Source organism: Notothenia rossii (genome assembly GCF_949606895.1).
Source record: "Notothenia rossii genome assembly, chromosome: 11".
NCBI lineage: Eukaryota > Metazoa > Chordata > Actinopteri > Perciformes > Nototheniidae > Notothenia > Notothenia rossii.
The window spans coordinates 14,638,329-14,658,363 of NC_136910.1; the positions used below are offsets into that span (position 1 = coordinate 14,638,329).

A 20,035-nucleotide genomic window follows, 5' to 3' on the forward strand; every position below is an offset into this window, starting at 1 on the left:
CCTGTCAGTGGCTAGAGTGGTTTTGTCTCAGTTGTTTTGTTCTGTAAAGTTTTCTTTTCTGCATGCAAACGTACAGTATAAGAACATGTGCATTTTCTCACACATGCTGCTGAATCTCCATGGGAGATGCTGCGTTTGTTCCCAAAGAGGTGGAAGGCTGACTCTGCAGAGTGGAGCCAGCGGGTCTCCAAGGTCATTACCACTGCCACAGCGTCTGGGCGCCCTGGGAAGGAGCAGGGATTGATTAATGACAATGCTAGGAGCGCAGGAGGGGAGGAGCCCAATTGGCAGGAAAGCAGCGCTGCAGAGTTACTGTATAACGGTGCTATAGATAGTGCTAGTGTGACATACTGCAGGGTGTGACACAGTACTGCAACTACTGCTGCTGATGATGATAATAATAGTTATCTTTTTGTTTCTAAATGTAATCTTCAGTGAAGAGGCTAGTGTTGATGAAAGGATTTATATAGCAATGACTCATTCTCAGTTGGCAGTTTGGACAGTGTTGGCCAAGTTGCTTTATAAATCTCTTGAATTACTCTTAACTAATTACAAAAGTAATGATATAACTGAACTAATTACTTATCAGCAAGTTCCAAAGAAGGCAGACATCTCTATGGCCGATATCACAAACACTTGGTAACTCAAATACAATCTAGATTGATAACCTGCTCTAAATGTTATGGGAAACATTATACAAATTGTATTTTAAGATCCTGGGGTGTTAAACATTATACAAAACCCTTGCCTTCCTTTTTGTTTTTACCAAAAAAAGGTTCAGTGGTTTTTAATGTCTGTCTATATACCTGGCTTTTATTTTTTTATTATTGATAAAGCCGATGAGTTCGACATCTCACAGGTGCCACGTTGGTGGCAGTACGGTAGTACTGCTGGCCAGGTTACCATGGGAACACATTGTGAAATACAGTGATGTTAGATGTGATGTAAATAATAAAAAAACTGTACATTTTCCATAGCTTGCATTTTTTAATAAGAAATATATTAAATAGTCTACATTACAAGTGGAGACAATTTGTCCCTGTAGTTTTATTTCAATCTAAAACATATTCGCATGGACTACATTGGGATACAGTCTGCATTTGGATGATATCTACAGGAATTGGTGGATGAGTTTAAAAAGAGCAACACTGCTAACCTTGCCCAACTAGGTTACATTGCATGAGAGGCAGTTGTGCATCTGTGTGAGCAGATGGACACCCCACCTCAGTGTAGTCTGTGAATGTAGTTCACTCTCCTTTATATAGATAACCCGACCCAGGTCTACTCTCTGCAGCTCCCAAAGGCAGAGAGCCCAGCGACAGAGACAAGCTGCAATATGAGGACGGCGTTCTGAAATAGAAACCAGAACTTGCAGTTCAGGTCTAAACTGGGTGATAAAAGACTTTACCCTGGAGGTGTTCTTTTAGAGGTTTTCTTGATGTCCTTTACATGAGATATACAAACGCATAACATTCATAGTTCTATGGATTTCATACTGCATTGAAGAAAGTTAAGCATTCAGAGGAGACGTATTTAAAAAATGATGGTCAAAATCAATGCAGTATTAGAGTCCATAAAATTGGTAATGCTGCAAAATGCATCAAATCCTATACGTCCCATAATGCAATGCCAACACCTTTTATTGATTTTGGTCATTTCTTTAAAAGTTATGTACAGTTAAATAAATATGACTAACCACGTAAAATACATGTATAATACAAAGAGAAGGCACATTGTGACTGTACATGGCATGCTATACACACACACACACACACACACACACACACACACACACACACACACACACACACACACACACACATACATACATATATACAGGAGCCTTCAACATCCCCCCTTTTTCCACACCTTTTTGACATGTTAACCAAACATTGCACCACACATTTTACACATGTTGCTGTAGTTACAGAAACCAATGCGATATAGCATCTGACCATGACATGACTCACTCCACCAATCAACTTTTGAAGCTCTGCTCTGTAAATATGTTTCCTCTATTTTGCATACTGGTCACTTTGTGGTAGCCCTGCACCGGAGAAGTTGACAAAGAAAGTGAAGATGAGTGTGTTGAACCTGAACTAATGGCAGGGGAAAGCCAGGCTTACATTCTGGACAAAACTGATGCTATCGCCCACAACCACGTGTTGATAGTACGTAAGTAAGGTCTATCTATGCACTTGATGTTAAATGGGCTGTTTATGTTTCTGTATTATCATTTAGGAGAATCAGTGTTGTACCTAAAGTATTTAGGGTTGATCCTCATTTTTGATATTTCAATATGAAAAAATTGGATAACATTGAAATATACCTACTGTTTAAAACAATAACAGTAATGTCTTATTACTCCCTGGCTTGTATATACTGTTACTGATCTGGCATAGGCTGATCTCTGATCGCCAATTTAAAAAATGCTTATTCTGCTTATAAGCTTATAGTATGGGAGAACATTAGCGTTGTTTTTAAACCAAATAGTTTTCACCTTGTTTCACTTGTATTGCTAAGCCAAGCTAACCGTCTCCTTGCTATACAGTAGCTTCAGACTAACATACTGATATGACAGTGGTATTGTCATATATAATCCTCTGCAAAAATGAAACTTATATTATTCCCAATTATTTTACTATTTCAACTACATCACTTTTACAACTAATGCATGTCTAATTATGCTTTCTAAACACTTGATCCGTTTTGAGCAGGACAAAAGGTTGACAACATGTTTTCGAACACAGCGGTGAGAGACAAGAAGAAGGCTTAAGGTTAGGGGTTGTTTTTCCTTTAATAAACTGACAGGTTTTAGTTATAAAAATAAAACTGTGTTGCCTAAAGGATAAATAGTCTGGCAGCGTTTTCCTGAGAGGACACAATGTACCTACCTATGTGCCTGCCTGTTCACCCTGCCACATCACTACACCCACCAACCATTTTCTAAATTCCCCAGTTGATGTATTTGAAGAGACGGAGCGACTCTGTGCCCAGAGAAACAACAGTCAGTGGAACTGACAGTGCTCTGTCTGCGGGAAGACTCCATGCCAGAGAACACCATGTGTCCTGTCAAAGGCAAAGACAGACAATGTATCTGTCTTATCTTTTAATTGTAACAAGCTTGTGCTTTCTGATGGTAAGGTTTCCGGGGCCAATTAGGGAGACAATGGAGAAGAACTGCAGGGATATCATTATGTCACTTTTAACCCAGACTGAAAGAATGACAGAGCAGGGAATTACACCATGAGGAAAACACGAGACCGCAGGGAGGGATAGCTTATCCTCAAAAACAAAACAGTGTCAGGGAAGAACATTTATCAGATTTCTGGTTTGGGACTATAAACGATACCGTTTGTATGAGTCCCCAACTGCCAATTTCATGTTAGGAGCGAGGATAAAGAAGCAAAGAGAGGCCTGCTTGTATTCTCTGTTTGCCTCTCTATGTATTGTGTGATATAATGTTTCCACATCTTTGTTTACATGCTGTCAGGTTGCAGGTATTCAGAGATGGCAGGGTGTAATCAGTGGAGACAGAGCTGTGAGTCATACACTGCAGACCAGGTGCTGGAGATCTCGGTGAACACATGGCAGGGGCTGAGGTGTGGTCATACAGGATGTGTTCTTGGTTAGGTGGTTTTATGGTATGGCAAAAAAGCATCATAAATATTTATATGTTTATGTATTATGTCTTTTTTCTGAATATACATACAGTAGTGGACATCTTTAGCTAATGGGTGTTGTCAGTGGCTTTTGTTGTGATGTGAGGAAGGCTGTTGTCTAGCTTTTACTTTGTGAATATATCAAGAGACACAGATATTTTATCAAAACATGGTTCAATTTGGAAATGTATTGTTTTTGATTACAAGTTGCTAATCTTGAGACCAAAACATATAACTTTCACCCTTTTGTGGTCTGACAAAGTATTTACCTATATTACTGGATATGTAGCTGTAGCATTAGAATACATGCTATTTGATTTCAGTTGTACTTTGAGGTACAAACTGTCGGTTCTACTGTTTATCCATCAATGCCTTTCAACATCATAATATTTCTCTTGTCATTTTTTATTTGTTTTACTATAGTTGCATTCTTGATCCCTTGGTGCCGTACATAGCCCACTGCTCCTGACACTAGGATGTGTCAAATGCAGAATGTACATTTCCACTCTTTGGGACTATTAAGGGTATATATATAAAATAAAATGTAATTTGGACAGCATCACTTTGTAAAAAGATAACATCTTATTAATTACATTGCAATCCAATACTGTAAGTGAAATAAACCCCTACCTTAGCTCAGCCACGTCATTTTGTAATTCTGCAGTAGTTTAAGCTAAGTTAAAAATAATTCCTAGTGTTCTACTTAATAAATTGTATTTAAAGTGCCGGTGTTCCTGTGAATAAAGCCTCCAATTCTGCAGCTGAGGACAATACTGATACAGCATGTGACACAGCGAATACTATACAAAGTAACTGGCGACATGCATACCCCTGCAAAAACTGTCTGTCTAGCTGGCCAGGACAATACCCTTCCCCTAGGCTACTTGCAAATGTGTCCTATCAGAAAATAAGGACGCATTAGAACTTCCCTTTAGCTGACATCTCTCATGACCTATTTTCATTATGGCTAACGGTTGGTGGCCAGCTGCTGAGTGCTAAAGGGAGGACAATACACAGATGACAGCACGTACTATGTGATGATAGCTGTTACCAAGAGTCTGACCCAAGCTAAGTACTAATAATCTAATTTGAGACTTTCTGCTGAGTAAGGAGAAATAGAGAAAAATACATTATATAAAAATACATTATATACCCCGAGGAATAGGAGGCAGTGATATTTATAGTTACATGAGGGAGATTTCCCCACAAAGACAGAGGAAAGGAAGTTGACATCTCCTGAGAGATGTTAAAAAGGTCAGGCTGGAGACAACTGTAATGACTAGATGGGAAAAGCTTTAGGACGGGGCGTACAGCCTTAGGTCCCAAGGGTGCATTTGAAGCCACGCTGGGGCTGGAGGCTGAGGCGTGACTGGGTGATATCTCCAGAGGTGATGGGGGGGGAAACAGGGAGCCAGGAACTAGGGGACGCAGTAGCACTATTCTACAAGACACAGCCTTGGGGCTAGCTATGAGCGCTCTTCCGGCTGTCCCTGTTGAACCATCAAACACGCAAATAAACAAACAGACACAGTAATCAAATTCCTCGCAGCTTGTTTAGCGGAAAGTCCCATACGGCTACTTGAGTGAATTTCCACATCACAAAACTTCAAGTCTTATACAAACAGCCCTACCCTAAGGACTCCCACACTGTACTAGCTCAATAACCTCCCCCTCATCCAGGCGTGTGACATTTGCAGAGAGAGCCTTAAAGATGGGGGATAAATAGGGAGGAGAGCTGGAGAAGGGGGCAGCATGCTCCTCCTCTCCCTTCTTCTCTCATTAGAATTCTCTCATCAGTCTTCCCTGTGGAATGGAGAGACATGTCAGGGTTTATTAATCGCCCCAGGAAATATTATTGACCCGGACCTTCTGCTCCCTCTCTCCCTGCTGCAGTCAGTGTCTCTGCTCCGCTGCCCCCACATTCCTCCGGTGTCCTGCCTGGACACATTACAGGACACTGCGGCACAGCGTGGAGGCTTCAGCACAGTGTTTTCATTCACTATGCACTTGGCCTTAGCTTTCACTGCAGCTGCAGAGCACCACAGACTCACTCACACACACACACACACACACACACACACACACACACACACACACACACACACACACACACACACACACACACACACACACACACACACACACACCTGCAGCCTTGGGGAGACAAAGCACACCCTGCTCTCTTTATGGGGAGATGCAGCTCTGCACTTAGATTCTCTGAACTTTTGGGAAATAAAAATAACTGCAAGGATCTCAATGCTTACTGGTTCCCAACCTTAGATTTCAGAAGAAAAGAGGTGCTCAAATCAATGTGATGGGAAACCTATTCTGAATGCTCAAACACAATAATCGATCGAAGATGGTCTTTTATCCCCCCTCCTCTGCATTTGTCTACTGGCAGAAGAATGAAGGGATGATCAGATTCATTCAGTTGAGACTTACGAATGTCACTGCTGCGGCCGTGCATGTGCGTGTGTGCGAGAGTTTGTGTTTGGGGAAGGATATCAAAAAGTGAGGGGGGAGGTGGCAAAGAGCAGAGCATGAGGGTGTGTGTGTGTGTGTGTGTTTGTGTGTGTGTGTGTGTGTGTGTGTGTGTGTGTGTGTGTGTGTGTGTGTGTGTGTGTGTGTGTGTGTGTGTGTGTGTGTGTGTGTGTGTGTGTGTGTGTGTGTGTGTGTGTGTGTGTGTGTGTGTGTGTGTGTGTGTGTGTGTGTGTGTGTGTGTGTGTGTGTGTGTGTGTGTGTGTGGTTTCTAAGGTATAGCACATTAAGAACCTACTCATGCTATTTCCTGGAAATCCCACATTTCAGCATTGCCACGGAAAACAGCTGAAGGAAAATAGTGTTATCAGTCTCATTCTGATAATGCACTGATCAAAGCATGCCTTTATTAGAGGAGTAAGTAGCAGCATTGGGTATGAATGAAGGCCACGTGATTAATATTTATTTATTTATTTAGAAATGGAAAAATCGATGTTTCCTTGGCCTGTTATCTTTTGGAATGTTTTTCTCAATGGGTTGGTGGGCATGTTATCATGGCAAGCCTTGTTTGATCAAATATTGGTGGATTGTGCCTCCTCATGGACATGTTAGGCATTACACTGTGTGCTTTATGACAGGACTAATAAATGACCAGGATATGAGTGTGCTGTTCCATTGTGTCTCCATGAACTTTGCACCGATGAGCACATTCCTGAAACGACAGTCATGAATTAAGAAATATGCCTCAGATCGGTCAATGGAGTTAGTGCTCCCTAAATGGTTTTATTATCCAGCAGCTATGTTCTCACAAGGCTTAACGTTGCAATCACTACATTTAATATCCAATTTAATTTTGTTTTCCTGCAGTCACAATGGTCCCACTTCTGTTTTTGGTGGCAACCACAACATCATCTAATTCCACTGGCAATGGCAACCATACACAAGGTAAGAACAATAACAGGAGACATGTGAGACTGAGAAATTTGAGGTACCAACTAAATCAAATTAGTATCCACTGCAGGCATCTTCTTTAGACTTCCTCAGCACACGCATTGCTTAATAATAGCCCTTTCTAGAGCCTTAATAATTACCGGGTCACAATGAACTTCAGAAGCCCTGGACCATAATTTACGGCTTATTGTGCGTCTTTGTAAACACAGCTAATAGCTGGCTGTGTGGCTGTGACTCTTGGCTGATTCTCTATTCTAAGAGCCTCTCATTTTCTGTCAGGCAGACATACCGCCAGGACAAAATGAGCTGATACTTATCTCTGTAGACAAAATACTGCAGAGGCCAGTTATTAAATCAGGCCTGCGTCCAGAAGAGAACACTTGGAGGTGCCAAGTATTGATTTTGTTTTATCAGTTAATACAATACACACATGGCTCAAACCCATGAATGCAGCTACACTCAAACACACATTTATGTTGCCGGCCTTGCTCCCTCTTCCTTCTTCTTTGTTGACGCTACTCCCTGACCCTGTGACTCTGCCTCTCCTTCCTCAGAAGACTTTACGTCCCCCAGCCAACATGTCCTCCCCACCGTGCTGGTCCTGTCTCTGCTGTTGCTCATCATCGCGCTGCTGGCCTGGTACTTCCTCAGGTAAAGTCTCCCACTCACCTCACCCCCTCTCTGGGCCTCGCTGACTGGCTGTGAGCCAGGCTCGGGGGCAGAGCTCAGGGTGACAAACACTTCCTCCTTTAGTCATCGAGGCGGAGCCCAGTCAGGAAGGGCTGCTAGCTGACTCCCTGTCATGCTTAGTGAGAGGAGAGCAGGCTCTGACAGCAGACCTAGACAGGCAACAGAAGAAAACCAAGAATAAATTCTGTATCACTTTCGGAATAGAGAACCGTCAATCCGCTAATGAGAAAGAGTGGCTTTTCAAGTTTTAGATGGTAGGATGTATAGATTTATTTTTTGGCTACCTATTTCATTTGTAATGTTGGGAGGTCTGATTAATTTGAGTTGAACTTACTTCTCATTGTATTGCATTTATTTATTGACAGGGCGAAGAACCAGAGAAAAGCAGTCGTCACAACAGTTGACAAGAAGATACCAAATGGCATCCTGGAGGAACAAGGTAACGTTGTAGATAAGACTGTGTGAAGGAGATTGTGAAAGCAACAGGCTGTCAGAAAAAAGCATGGTTGGAGCTTAAAGTAGATATACTGAAACATGCAGCATAGGTTAATACAGAAGCAAGCAGGCACTATTTTTATGTTTGTAACTGCAGATGCAGGTTGTCCCCCCACAGCTTTGTGGTTGTGTACTTCCTGTGGTAAATGTCACAAACAATTTGGCGTCATCTTCATTACTTTTCACAGCCTACACACACTGCAGAGAAAATAAGTATACACAGTTAGAGGTGCAAAGATCACAGAAGATGTTGGCTTTGAGGCTGCAATGTTCAAATTAAATTATGAGCTGTGTGAAATATGCTAACAGCTTTCGGGCCTCACAGGAAACGACTGGTCTTGAGGAGCTGCGAGTGTTCTTTAGGAAGTATTTTCTTATCTGACAATAGAAAGTTCAGAGGGGTTGTATTCTCTGCAGATAGGAATGTAGCGAGGATATATGGCTGGAATACACGCCACACACACACCTAAAAGTAGCCGTTACAAACACTGAGTACATGTCAAGGTATTAGCCAAGCTGCTTATTACTATGATTGCAAACATGACACATGGTCATATGAGAGTGACGTTATATTTAATGTTCACTTTATGAGTTTTCCGTGCTGGGGAAGCACTACAGAATATGTTCAGACAGACATAGATATATCTACAATTACATGAAGTCAACATTTGAATAATGCCAGGAAGTAGATGAAAATGTTTACAATTTCTGTTGTAAGGTGGTTCTGATGTTTAAGTAAACATGATGTTAAATTACGGTATTGTTTGTGTTTTGCCTTTATGACTGATGTGACATGTGTTGTGTTTTAGAGTTTGGATACAGTTCTGAGTCGTTATACACCACTGTGCCACCAGGTCAGGTATACAGGGTGGCGGTATCAGAGGCCTTGTGTTACTAACACTCTCGCAGTACTTTTTTCAACATCTATTTTCTAAATTATGAGTGCTAACTGAATGCTTAGTCGGGTTCTTTGGAGAGGTTTTATTTAGAAACAAGTCGCTTCTCCCTGGGGTGCTTTGATTCTCTAACAACTGTTGATGTTTTTGGTGATCTTCGAATACTCACACTCCTCTTTTGAAATGATCAATTTGTTGGCACACATGCAAACATGTCATACAATTTGAAATCAGTTGTAGAGCAAATTTGTGTCATAATATTATTTTTAATTAAATATTGTGTACCGGCCAACAAATGATATTCTACAGACATGAGAAACAATCTCTTTTTGGTAAAGGTCCTTGCAAATATCAAACAATGACAATTTTTTATATATTTTTCAATTAAAATGAGAATAAAGATGCAACATTTAATTATATTACAATAGCATAATCTGAAAAAAAAAAATTCAAACCGTTTTTTTGAAAGAGAATTTAAAACATTTATTTCAAAGTAATGAATGAATTGTTTAACTTTTTAGCTATTTTTTTTTAAATTAATGGTTCAAATATAATTCTGCCACTCAAAGTTATGGAAGTAAAAATTAAAACATGCTAAACACTTACCGCTGAGTGAATGCAGACATTCTTAACAATCAAATAATCAGTAGTGTTATACTGTATATCAATCAGTGGGGATGTTTTCAGCTGACAGTGCTTTATGGGTACATTTAGTTGTGAACCATTGGTCTAATTTAACCCAAATCATGTTATACTGTAGATCTTTTAATAAAAAATTAAAATAACATTATTTTCTTAAAAAAAACAAATATTTCAACAAATGATTCTTTAAATCTGGTCCAGTCCAGCAGAGATCATTAACCCACATACTTTTCTCCCCACAGAGCAACAGACGGTGGTCCTTCTGCCCAGATCCCCCTCAGCCTCTAAGACCTACTTCCCCATCCCCGTGGAGCACCTGGAGGACGAGAACAGGGTCCGCTCCGCCGACGATGGGAAGCTCTTCAGGGAGGAGTACAATGTAAGCATCCTCCTTTCTCCTCCTGACGGTCACAAAATAATGGGAAAAGACAGAGTTGGCGGGGTTTCCCACAATTGCGATGATTGTTCATGAGGAGGTCAAAAATGCAGACATGCGTTTAATTTTTATTCAGGAAAACTACTGGAGTTACATCTGTCACAGTGTCCATGACAAATACTGTACACATATACCCGCACACGCATAAAAGAAATACCCTATTTGGTTATTTACGGCTATGACTATGAATATGAGTCAAGTAAAGCTTACAGTATGACTCATGGTTCATGTAACACATTTAAAGTATGCTCTTATCCAGACAGTGTGTCAGTACAGACAGAGGAAGTGGAAGTTCTCTGCATTTAATAGGGGAATGTTTACTGTAGGTAGCAGAGGAAGTGCCTACATCGAGGCTGAACAAAGCTTTACGTACAGCAGAACACAATGCACCGGGCCGTGAGTAGTTAAATGTCAGTATGGGAGGTTGTGTAGAATCTAACTGTGATTTTCTTATGCAGTCCTTGCCTGGGGGGAATGCCCAAGGGACGTATGAGGAGGCGAACAAGGACGAAAACAAGGAGAAGAACAGATACCCCAACATCCTTCCTTGTGAGTTCACTTTCTGTTCTGCAGAACTTCACTCAATTCACACCCAGAGCTCACAGTTTCCTGCCTGTGTGCACATATCTTTGAGTCTTTTTTTTTCTCACAGTTCAGATAGAGCAGATCCTCCCCATCAGCTCATCTGTTATTTGCTATGAAAAATGATTCACCAACATTCTTCCTTTTTTACAGTTGCACTTCCTTATTTTTCTCTCGTTATGCATTCATTGCAACAAACTGCAACATTCTGATCCTTATAGAGTCAATGTACACCAAAATATTCATATGTTTCCCATTAACCTGTTCAGTTCACACCAAAGAAATCTAGATTGATAAATACGCATTTTTCATTTCCGGGCTTAACTGTCCTTTTAAATATGAAAGAATTATTGAAAAACTGATGTTATTTCTGCAATAAACATGTGTAGCGTAAACAACAAAATGTCTAGATTGGCTCTGTCAAAAGTTAAAAGAAAACACCAGAACTTCTAAATTTCACAAATAAGTATGTTATATCTTAATTGTTCATCTTTACAGAGGCCTGATGTTAGTTGGCTGATTCAAAGGAGTTTATGTGCCAGACTTTGTTTGGTTTAAGCACATGCCAGGCAACCAGGGGAGACTCCTTTCCCCATGTATTTATAGTCTTTATGGAGGAAGTAGCTTCATATTGACGTCTAACTTCTTGCCTAACTCGTAGCAAGGATGCGATAATTGTGTTTAATGCTCTTTATGCTACAGTATGTGCACTGATAGTGTTTAATCAGTTAAGTTACATACTCAGTATTGTTGTTCTGCTGTTACCCTCTAAACAGATGATCATTCCAGAGTGGTGTTGACTCAGCTAGATGGAAATCCCTGTTCGGACTATGTGAACGCTTCTTACATTGATGTGAGTTTTTCTTTTTTTTCTTTTCTGTTAAACAACTTCACTTGCCAAAATGGCAACAATAACTGTGACATATTAACAATTTGTCCTCCTAATTTCCTATGAATTAATGGTTGGTTGGTCACGGCAAGGTCCACTTTCATATTTATTCTGAACTTTGGATCCAAGAATCAGTTTGCCCAGTCATACTTTTCCTTAATGTTGGCTTGCAAATTGAGATTAAAAGCAATTAGACGTTTACCATGGAAACCACATTTGAAGAGACAGTGTCCCCTCAAGGTTCATTAGTAGCTTTTCTGGTCTATATTTCTACATTTTTTAATTCATTTTGTCTCCAACAGGGTTACACGGAAAAGAAAAAATTCATTGCAGCACAAGGTAAGATATAGCGAGCTTATACTTTACATGATGCATACTTATGTAGATCTTTATAATTAATTTAAATTCTACATAAATCTTGTAATATTACCATTATATTGTCTTACAGGTCCAAAAGAAGACACGGTAGCAGATTTCTGGAGGATGATATGGGAGCAGAAAGTAGCGACTGTTGTTATGCTGACAAATCTTAAAGAAAGGAAAGAGGTAAGTGATTTGGCGTTGTTTTTTTCTGAATGTGTCTCTGCTCTCCTCCAGTGTTTCTTATTTTTCGAGCCTGTTAAGGGGACAAGCGAAAAATCTGAGTTGTCTGTATGGATTAATGAAGCATCAAGATGATTTGAAAATCCAAATTGATTTCATTAGTAATGGTCAAAGGTGAGACCGTGGATTTAATTTAAATGATTAATTTCACACCTGTAATCTCCCCTCTGTTTTCTGCTTTAATTGCTCAGTCTTTATAGTGAACCAGAACTCCCTCACTGAACAAGGAGAGAGGATAGAAAGATCAATAGGAGGAGAATTGGTGAAGATCTAAATCAGCACGTGGACACTTTAAAATCAATGACTACATAATGTGTAATGAAGTCCTACAGTATATGGCACTATCATAATCACCCAGCATTGTCTTATATTGAGTGGTTTCTCCCCTCTCACTTATACTGATCTAGACTAACTGGCTGTGGAATTGAATCACGAGAGCCTTTAGTGTAGCTCAGCTTTATGAATGCTATTGTTTTGCTTGCAAAGAAACTCATTGAATACATACATATTAAGTCATGACTGTCTCTCTCTACAGGACAAGTGTTACCAGTACTGGCCAGATCAGGGCTGTTGGACCTATGGGAGTGTGAGGGTGGCAGTGGAAGACTTCACTGTTCTTGTGGACTACACCATCCGCAAGTTCTGTATTCAATATGTAAGTGTCATGCGGTGACATGAAATAACCGTGCTTTATAGGAAATTGAGAGGAACATGGGTGAAGTTCGTTAAAAAGTGTGAAGCTCAGTTCCTTTTTCATAGTGAGTCAATTAGAATATTTCAGTAGTAGCTGTGCATTTCTCTATAATTTCTAAATAAAGAAGCTGTCCCTTTTGTCAAGTCTCAATTGCAACAGGAACTGTTATCATATACATCATCACAGATATCAAATTTGCAGTGCAGGTGTTGTATACTGTGTCTGTCTGCGTCTCTGTGCAGCAGGCCAGCGATGCTGCTAAGACTCCCAGGCTCGTCACCCAGCTCCACTTCACCAGCTGGCCCGACTTTGGAGTTCCTTTCTCCCCCATCGGCATGCTGAAGTTCCTCAAAAAGGTCAAGGTGGTCAATCCACCCTTCTCTGGGCCTATTGTGGTCCACTGCAGGTACCAGAACGCTGAGATAATACATCAGTGTTTAGTGTTGTTTACTAGATTCGTGCTTTTGCTACATTCCTCTGCAATTGTTTTAATCATTCAATGTGTTTCCATGGAGACAATTAAACCTTGAGTGACCATAACAATACATGTTTACGAGCACAGATCTCCCTTTGTTTACCTGCTGTTGTCGAATAACAGCTGTTGTTTTGTTTCTCTGCAGCGCTGGTGTTGGGAGGACAGGAACCTTCATCGTAATAGACGCCATGATCGACATGATGCACGCAGGGCAGAAAGTTGATGCGTTTGGGTTTGTTGCTAAGATACGAGAGCAGCGATCACAGCTTGTTCAGACAGATGTGAGTTGGAAACAAGTTCCCCTTTTTTTACCACATGACATTGAACTCATACTTGACAGTACATTCTCATCTGTGAAATGTGCCTCTGCTTAGTGTTTGTGTTGATCTGTGTGTGTGTTCTCTCTCCAGATGCAGTACTCCTTCATCTACCAGGCCCTGCTTGAATACTACCTCTACGGAGACACGGAGCTGGACGTGTCCTCTCTGGAAGGACACCTGCACAAACTGCACGACACATTCACAACCGGTGACCGGGTCGGCCTAGAGGAAGAGTTTAAGGTAAACAGATTTATTTACTGTTTGGTTCGTTAAAGATCACATTCAATCAAATATAATCACAACAGAATCAGAAATAGCTTCAATACCAGGAGTTCTTTATTTAAAATGGCTTCTGAATCATAGTATACAAATCCATACAATAGAAATGATTGAATTCACTATACAGGATAAAACACTACATTTTTAATTCAAATATATTTTTACAAAAACTGCACAGAAAACAAACTCTGTCTCTATAATCATCAAATAAGACAGGATTATTTCCAGCCTCGGCTTTTTACTACTTTCCATCTCCTGTATAGTTCCTTGGCACTTAATAACAAAAACTAAAACAATTAATAATACTGTGATATGATTATAATAACACCTTTAATACAAGAATTGCAGTTTAAAGTGCTTCACAGTAGACATCTCTTTAAAAACTAAAAAAGACTTAAAAACAAACTTCAAATAGCATAGAATAGACATATAAAAAATACATTTAGATTAAAGGTACAATGATACAATTGTGCATTAAAAGGAGGATAGTGCAAATAGAAAAAAGGTTAAAATGCATTGAGAGCAGGAGTTAGCTTCCTAAAACAAGCTAAATTGTACAATTATGTTTTGAGCTTCTATTTTTTTAAAGACCGAGCAGGCTTCCCTGATGTCTATAGGTGTTTTGTTCCATAGCTTTGGGGCATAATAACTCCCCCAGAACCGTTTCAGCTGCATGTGCATATTAAAGTGTATCTTTACCTACAGTACATATTATACAAAGCCTCTAGTGTTGCCTTTTGCACGTACTGTATACAATTGCAAACATGCCTTGTGAAAAAAACTGAGAAAAGATGCCAGAATCAAATGTATGTATTGTACTTCGAAAGTCTTATACTCTAAACTTGATCAAATTAAGAATTGTATTTCGCTATGGTCATTTGTGAGCATCAGGATAGTGAACATTTGAAGATTTGTAACCCTCTGTTTGCTTCATTTGTGCCCAGAAACTGACCAACATGAGAATAATGAAGGAGAACATGAGAACAGGGAACCTCCCTGCCAACATGAAGAAGAACAGAGTTCTGCAAATTATTCCATGTAAGTAAATGACAAAACCATAGAAGAGAACAGATTGGATGTCTGTTCCACGCTTCAAATTTGGACCTCCAGATTTTATTGTCTGTCACTATATTTGGAATCTTAACATGTTTTTTCAATCGTGTGCGTCGTGGAATTCAATTTCCTCAGAGAGCCACTCGGCCACTTTGTGAACTTGATACTTTGTGATGATGTTTATAGGTCGCTTTATTCTAAATGTCTTTAAAGCCTTCTCTGATTCACTTCCATTTCAGATGACTTCAACAGAGTCATTCTCTCCATGAGAAGAGGTCAGGAGTTCACAGATTACGTCAACGCGTCTTTTATAGATGTAAGCCCTCTTTTTTACCTAATGCCTTCCTTCTTGCATTTATAAATGGGATAGTTTTGCTATTAAAAGCATTTCTAGAAGCTGAAGGCGCATGTGTTTTGCTTTGACTCAGGGCTACAGACAGAAGGACTACTTCATCGCCACCCAGGGCCCTCTGACACACACAGTGGAGGATTTCTGGAGAATGGTGTGGGAATGGAAATGTCACTCCATTGTAATGCTGACGGAGCTCCAGGAGAGGGAGCAGGTGAGCAGTGATGAATGGCTTCAGCACAGACTACAGCAGCATGAAGCATGTTCCTGTTCCCTGCTTCTTTCACACAGCTGTACTTTATCTCAGTTCATGTTTGTTCAGTCTTTCAAACTTTTAGCCAAAACGATTTCAGAATATTTACATTCCATGTATTAAATCAAACGTATTGCTTGCAGTAAATCAACACTTGTATCTGTTTGTCTGTCGTTGCAGGACAAATGTTGCCATTACTGGCCAGCAGAGGACTCTATCACCTACGGAAATTACAAAGTAGAGTTGAAGGGAGACACTTTGTGTGACACCTTCAGTCTACGAGACTTGGTACTCACCTTTGTGCCGGTAAGCAAATTAAAGTTAAACTCACACTATCACACTACTGTTAAAGAGGCAGTTAACAGCTCATTACACATTTGCCTGTCATGATAAAAGACCATCTTCTGTATTTATTCATGCAAACCCATTGAGCCTTCGTTCTTTTCCAAGGAATGCAAAACCATCTTCATCATGAGAAATTGTAACTACACATAAACCATGAGCGAGTAAGATTGTATCCCAAATTCCACTTTACATTTATGATTTCTCCTATTAAATTATTTATAATGACTTCCAGTGGTGAAAGAATGATTCATCATTTACTCAAGAAAAAGTGTCAGTACCGCAATTTAAAAATAGTTCATTACTTACCATTTTAAATGCAGAACTTCAACTTCTAAAGGCAATTACAAAAGGCATAATAAAAAGGGAAAAGTACTTCTTTAAGTGATATATTATTAACATTTTATTTGTAGATGTTTCTATTAGCATTTACCTGCTGATAATGATCCTCTCAAAACAATCACAGAGAATAATGAGATGATTAATGTTGTAGGCAAAGGATTTACTTTTTTCTAATCTTTGCATTGTTGTGATTTGATTATGTTATCTCTTTTTGCCTTTAAGCGTTGTATAAAGTATAAAGTTTATGTACACAGGATCTAACATAATCGTCTTTATAAGCAAAAAGCAAAGTGAGTCTATGAAACTCTTGTGGCTGCCAGAGGAAATGTGGTGGGCAGAATGTGTTTAAGATTATTGAGTGGGAGATTCCTATCTCATATTTCATTAAATTCGACCCACATCCCCTCTCAGAGGCTCAGTAGTATACTGCTGTCTCCCTGTGCAGCACCCATCAGCCCGGCACTAATCTACATGCACACTTAACCTCCACCGACATTGCACCTGCCATTATGCTTTCACATACTACTGATGAATCATATTTAAAACGGTATTATGATCTCTCTTCCATCCATTTCCTCTCATAGGAGAAGCAGACCAGGGTGATCAGGCACTTCCATTTCCACGGCTGGCCAGAGGTCGGCATCCCGGCCGAGGGGAAAGGCATGATCGACATCATCGCCTCGGTGCAGAGACAGCAGCAGCAATCTGGCAACCATCCCATCGTCGTACACTGCAGGTAGCTACTTAAAGGGCACCTGTTAAGCAAAATCCACTTTTTTAATGTTTTTTATAAATCAACATGTGTCCCCTCCGCCTTAAGAAATTCTGAAAGTTTCAGGAATAAAGATTGGCTCTCTTTTTGTCCTGATCCATTTATACAAAAACCTGTCTGAAAATGAGCTGATAAGATTTTGATGTCATGATGTTTTTTTGGGTTATGTAACCATTAGCCAATAACCAACCAAGGTTACACCCCCCCAAATTTGGTATTTGGAGTCAAACACTTCAGAGACATGTTTTGTATACATTTGAGACCTATAATATATTGATGAAAAACCGTATAATACGGGACCTTTAAAACAGTCAGATGATGTATTTGCAAGCAACTGTTTATGCATGAATTGAGTAGAGTTTTTGTGTGTGCTGCAGTGCTGGTGCAGGGCGAACAGGTACGTTCATTGCACTGAGCAATATCCTGGAGCGAGTCAAAGCAGAGGGCCTGCTGGACGTGTTCCAAACTGTGAAGAGTTTACGCATGCAGAGGCCTCATATGGTCCAAACCGTGGTGAGTATTTAAATGTAGTGCATAGAATATTCCTCACCTCATGTTGATGTTTAGCTTGACTGAAAATCTATTTGACAGACTCCTAATCCACTTTTATTTTTCTCTTTATTCCATAGGAACAATATGATTTCTGCTACAGGGTGGTACAAGACTTTGTCGACATTTTCTCAGACTATGCCAATTTTAAATGACGAGATTTGCCTTAAACATGGTTTTTAATGTTGTTTTCTAAAGCTGGTTTGTCAGTTTTATGGGTTTCTTTAACTCAGTCAAATGATCTATTTTGCTATGCACTTGTCCTTCCATTAACTCCATCCTCGCTGTAATATAATGTATGTCAGTTGGCGAAAAATTGTAAATGAAAAAAGTTAGATTATTAATGTATATTTCACATCATGTATGATAATTAATTTGTCATGAAGTGTTGGTCTCTTATTTCAGTTATGTTGTATAATACTGTACTTCAAATGTTTATCTAAGTGTTACTTTGACCATGTAATATTTTTAAAAGTTGTACTTATTGTAAATGTATTTATGTATTGACGATGACATTCCATTCTTGAGTTTGGAGAACATGACGGGAATGTTAAGATATTTTTTTGTTTTTATGTAAACATACCGTACATAATTTCATTTATTGATGACTTCTATCTGAGATTGGAGGCGATACTGAAACTATGTGCCCATCACGAATGCTCTTTCCAATGGAAATATTTTCAGAAAAAGAATGAATCACCACAGCCATATTGCATAAAACATGAATTTATGCAACAGAGGTGGAGGTGACAATACTGGAGTTGAATTCCTACGGATAGATTCAGGAAGAAGTTTCTCTCACAGTCATACAATAACATTTAACTGGTTTTGTACCTCAAAATAGTGGTATGCAACTGCATTTAACATGGATGTAACAGTCTGCCTTTTCTCTGTAGACAGCAAAAACAGTTTTGCTAAATTGACTGCACATTCAAAAGCACATAACTAAGCCTTTTGCCAAGAACCTGCAATTTCCAAGAGTTTGTTTATTGCTTTATATAATAGGTTTTTCACAAATCAGTGCCATATGTACTTTTTGTAAGACATGGAAAAGTAGAACAACTATAGAGTGAAGGCCGAGCAATGAAAGGTGATCTTAGGGAAAGGTAAGTGTGGGCTATAAATGCAGTAGAGTTGGAACGATGTGTTGACAACCTGTTTCAGATGCACTGTAAACGCATAGTCAAGTATATAAAGTGCTACATTAGATACCGACATTTTATGGTAAAACCACACGTGGTGCTTCAGTGCCTGCTTTATGCCAGAGAAAAAAAAGTACTATCATTGTTCAGTCAGTTTTTGGAACACCTTGTTTTTTCGCATTGGGTTAAAATGAGGAAGCTATGTTTTTCATAGAAAAGCATCTAGTGGTTGTTTTATTTATAGGGAAGCATCTGAATATGACACTGCTCCCGATTCATCTGGTACTCAAACATTAACACAACATTTGGAATAATTTCACCTAGCTCTGCTCGAATCCTTAAAAAACTGTGGAGCCTATGTTAATGCTGTTTGTAGATACTACATGAAAAAGTGTTAACATCAAAATGGCTGAGCAGCAAGGGACTGTCAAGTCATTGCTCATTTTCTTGTGTGCTATATGTCTGTGGGAGATGTGCGGTGAAGTTAGAGGAAGAGACTTGACAAAATAACCCATAGTCTATTAAACCACGGTTTATTTTCTGTCTCTCACTTCCTGTTAAGAGTATGGAGGAGGGTCTGTTTGGACCACAGCTCTTTGCCTTTGCTCTCTGTGGGTGGTCTATCCATTTTTGGATTCTCAATGTCTTTCAAATGCAAGTTGCAATATTAAATTCATCTAAAAATGCTTTTTTCAGTTTTCTTCAGATGCATTCAAAAAAAAAATCATACAGGATGTCAAATGATATAGTTATAGTATAGCATGCAATACATAAACAGTCATACTAATATAATACAGTAAATACGGAACATAATATAGTATGTCGTAAATATAGGAAAAAGCTACAGTGTCGAAAATATCAGATACAAATTGTCCTGTAAAGTATGTCGAAAGCAACATAAAACAACATAGTATCGGACATCGACAATATATTGAGTCGTCCTAGTGTGGTATGTATTCTAAAGTAGCAGGAAAAAAAACATAATATAATATAGTATGTTATATATACATATATATATACATATACATATATATACATATATATATATATACATATACACATATATATATACATATATACATATATATATACATATACATATATATATATATATACATATATATATACATATACATATACA

At 39.1% G+C, this 20,035-nt stretch overlaps 1 protein-coding gene across 4 annotated transcripts in view; it reads left to right on the forward strand.

Annotated features, from left to right (window-relative positions):
• Positions 1-19,580, forward strand: part of ptprea (protein tyrosine phosphatase receptor type Ea) — a 52,103-nt gene extending 32,523 nt beyond the window's left edge. For 2 of the 4 annotated variants that reach the window (XM_079656889.1, XM_079656890.1), the window contains 19 exons: positions 7,008-7,085; positions 7,646-7,742; positions 8,147-8,220; positions 10,057-10,193; positions 10,709-10,799; positions 11,609-11,685; positions 12,024-12,060; positions 12,170-12,267; positions 12,860-12,979; positions 13,261-13,424; positions 13,639-13,774; positions 13,904-14,053; positions 15,037-15,130; positions 15,385-15,461; positions 15,574-15,708; positions 15,928-16,053; positions 17,016-17,167; positions 17,581-17,716; positions 17,833-19,580. In XM_079656889.1, the coding sequence (XP_079513015.1) occupies positions 7,013-7,085; positions 7,646-7,742; positions 8,147-8,220; positions 10,057-10,193; positions 10,709-10,799; positions 11,609-11,685; positions 12,024-12,060; positions 12,170-12,267; positions 12,860-12,979; positions 13,261-13,424; positions 13,639-13,774; positions 13,904-14,053; positions 15,037-15,130; positions 15,385-15,461; positions 15,574-15,708; positions 15,928-16,053; positions 17,016-17,167; positions 17,581-17,716; positions 17,833-17,907 (2,049 nt within the window). In that variant the 5' untranslated portion in view covers positions 7,008-7,012 and the 3' untranslated portion in view covers positions 17,908-19,580. Of the gene's footprint in view, positions 1-7,007; positions 7,086-7,645; positions 7,743-7,802; positions 8,036-8,146; positions 8,221-10,056; positions 10,194-10,708; positions 10,800-11,608; positions 11,686-12,023; positions 12,061-12,169; positions 12,268-12,859; positions 12,980-13,260; positions 13,425-13,638; positions 13,775-13,903; positions 14,054-15,036; positions 15,131-15,384; positions 15,462-15,573; positions 15,709-15,927; positions 16,054-17,015; positions 17,168-17,580; positions 17,717-17,832 lie in introns of those variants that run through there. The other 2 variants (XM_079656891.1, XM_079656892.1) reach the window with 2 other exon arrangements.
• The last annotated feature ends 455 nt before the right edge of the window (positions 19,581-20,035 follow it).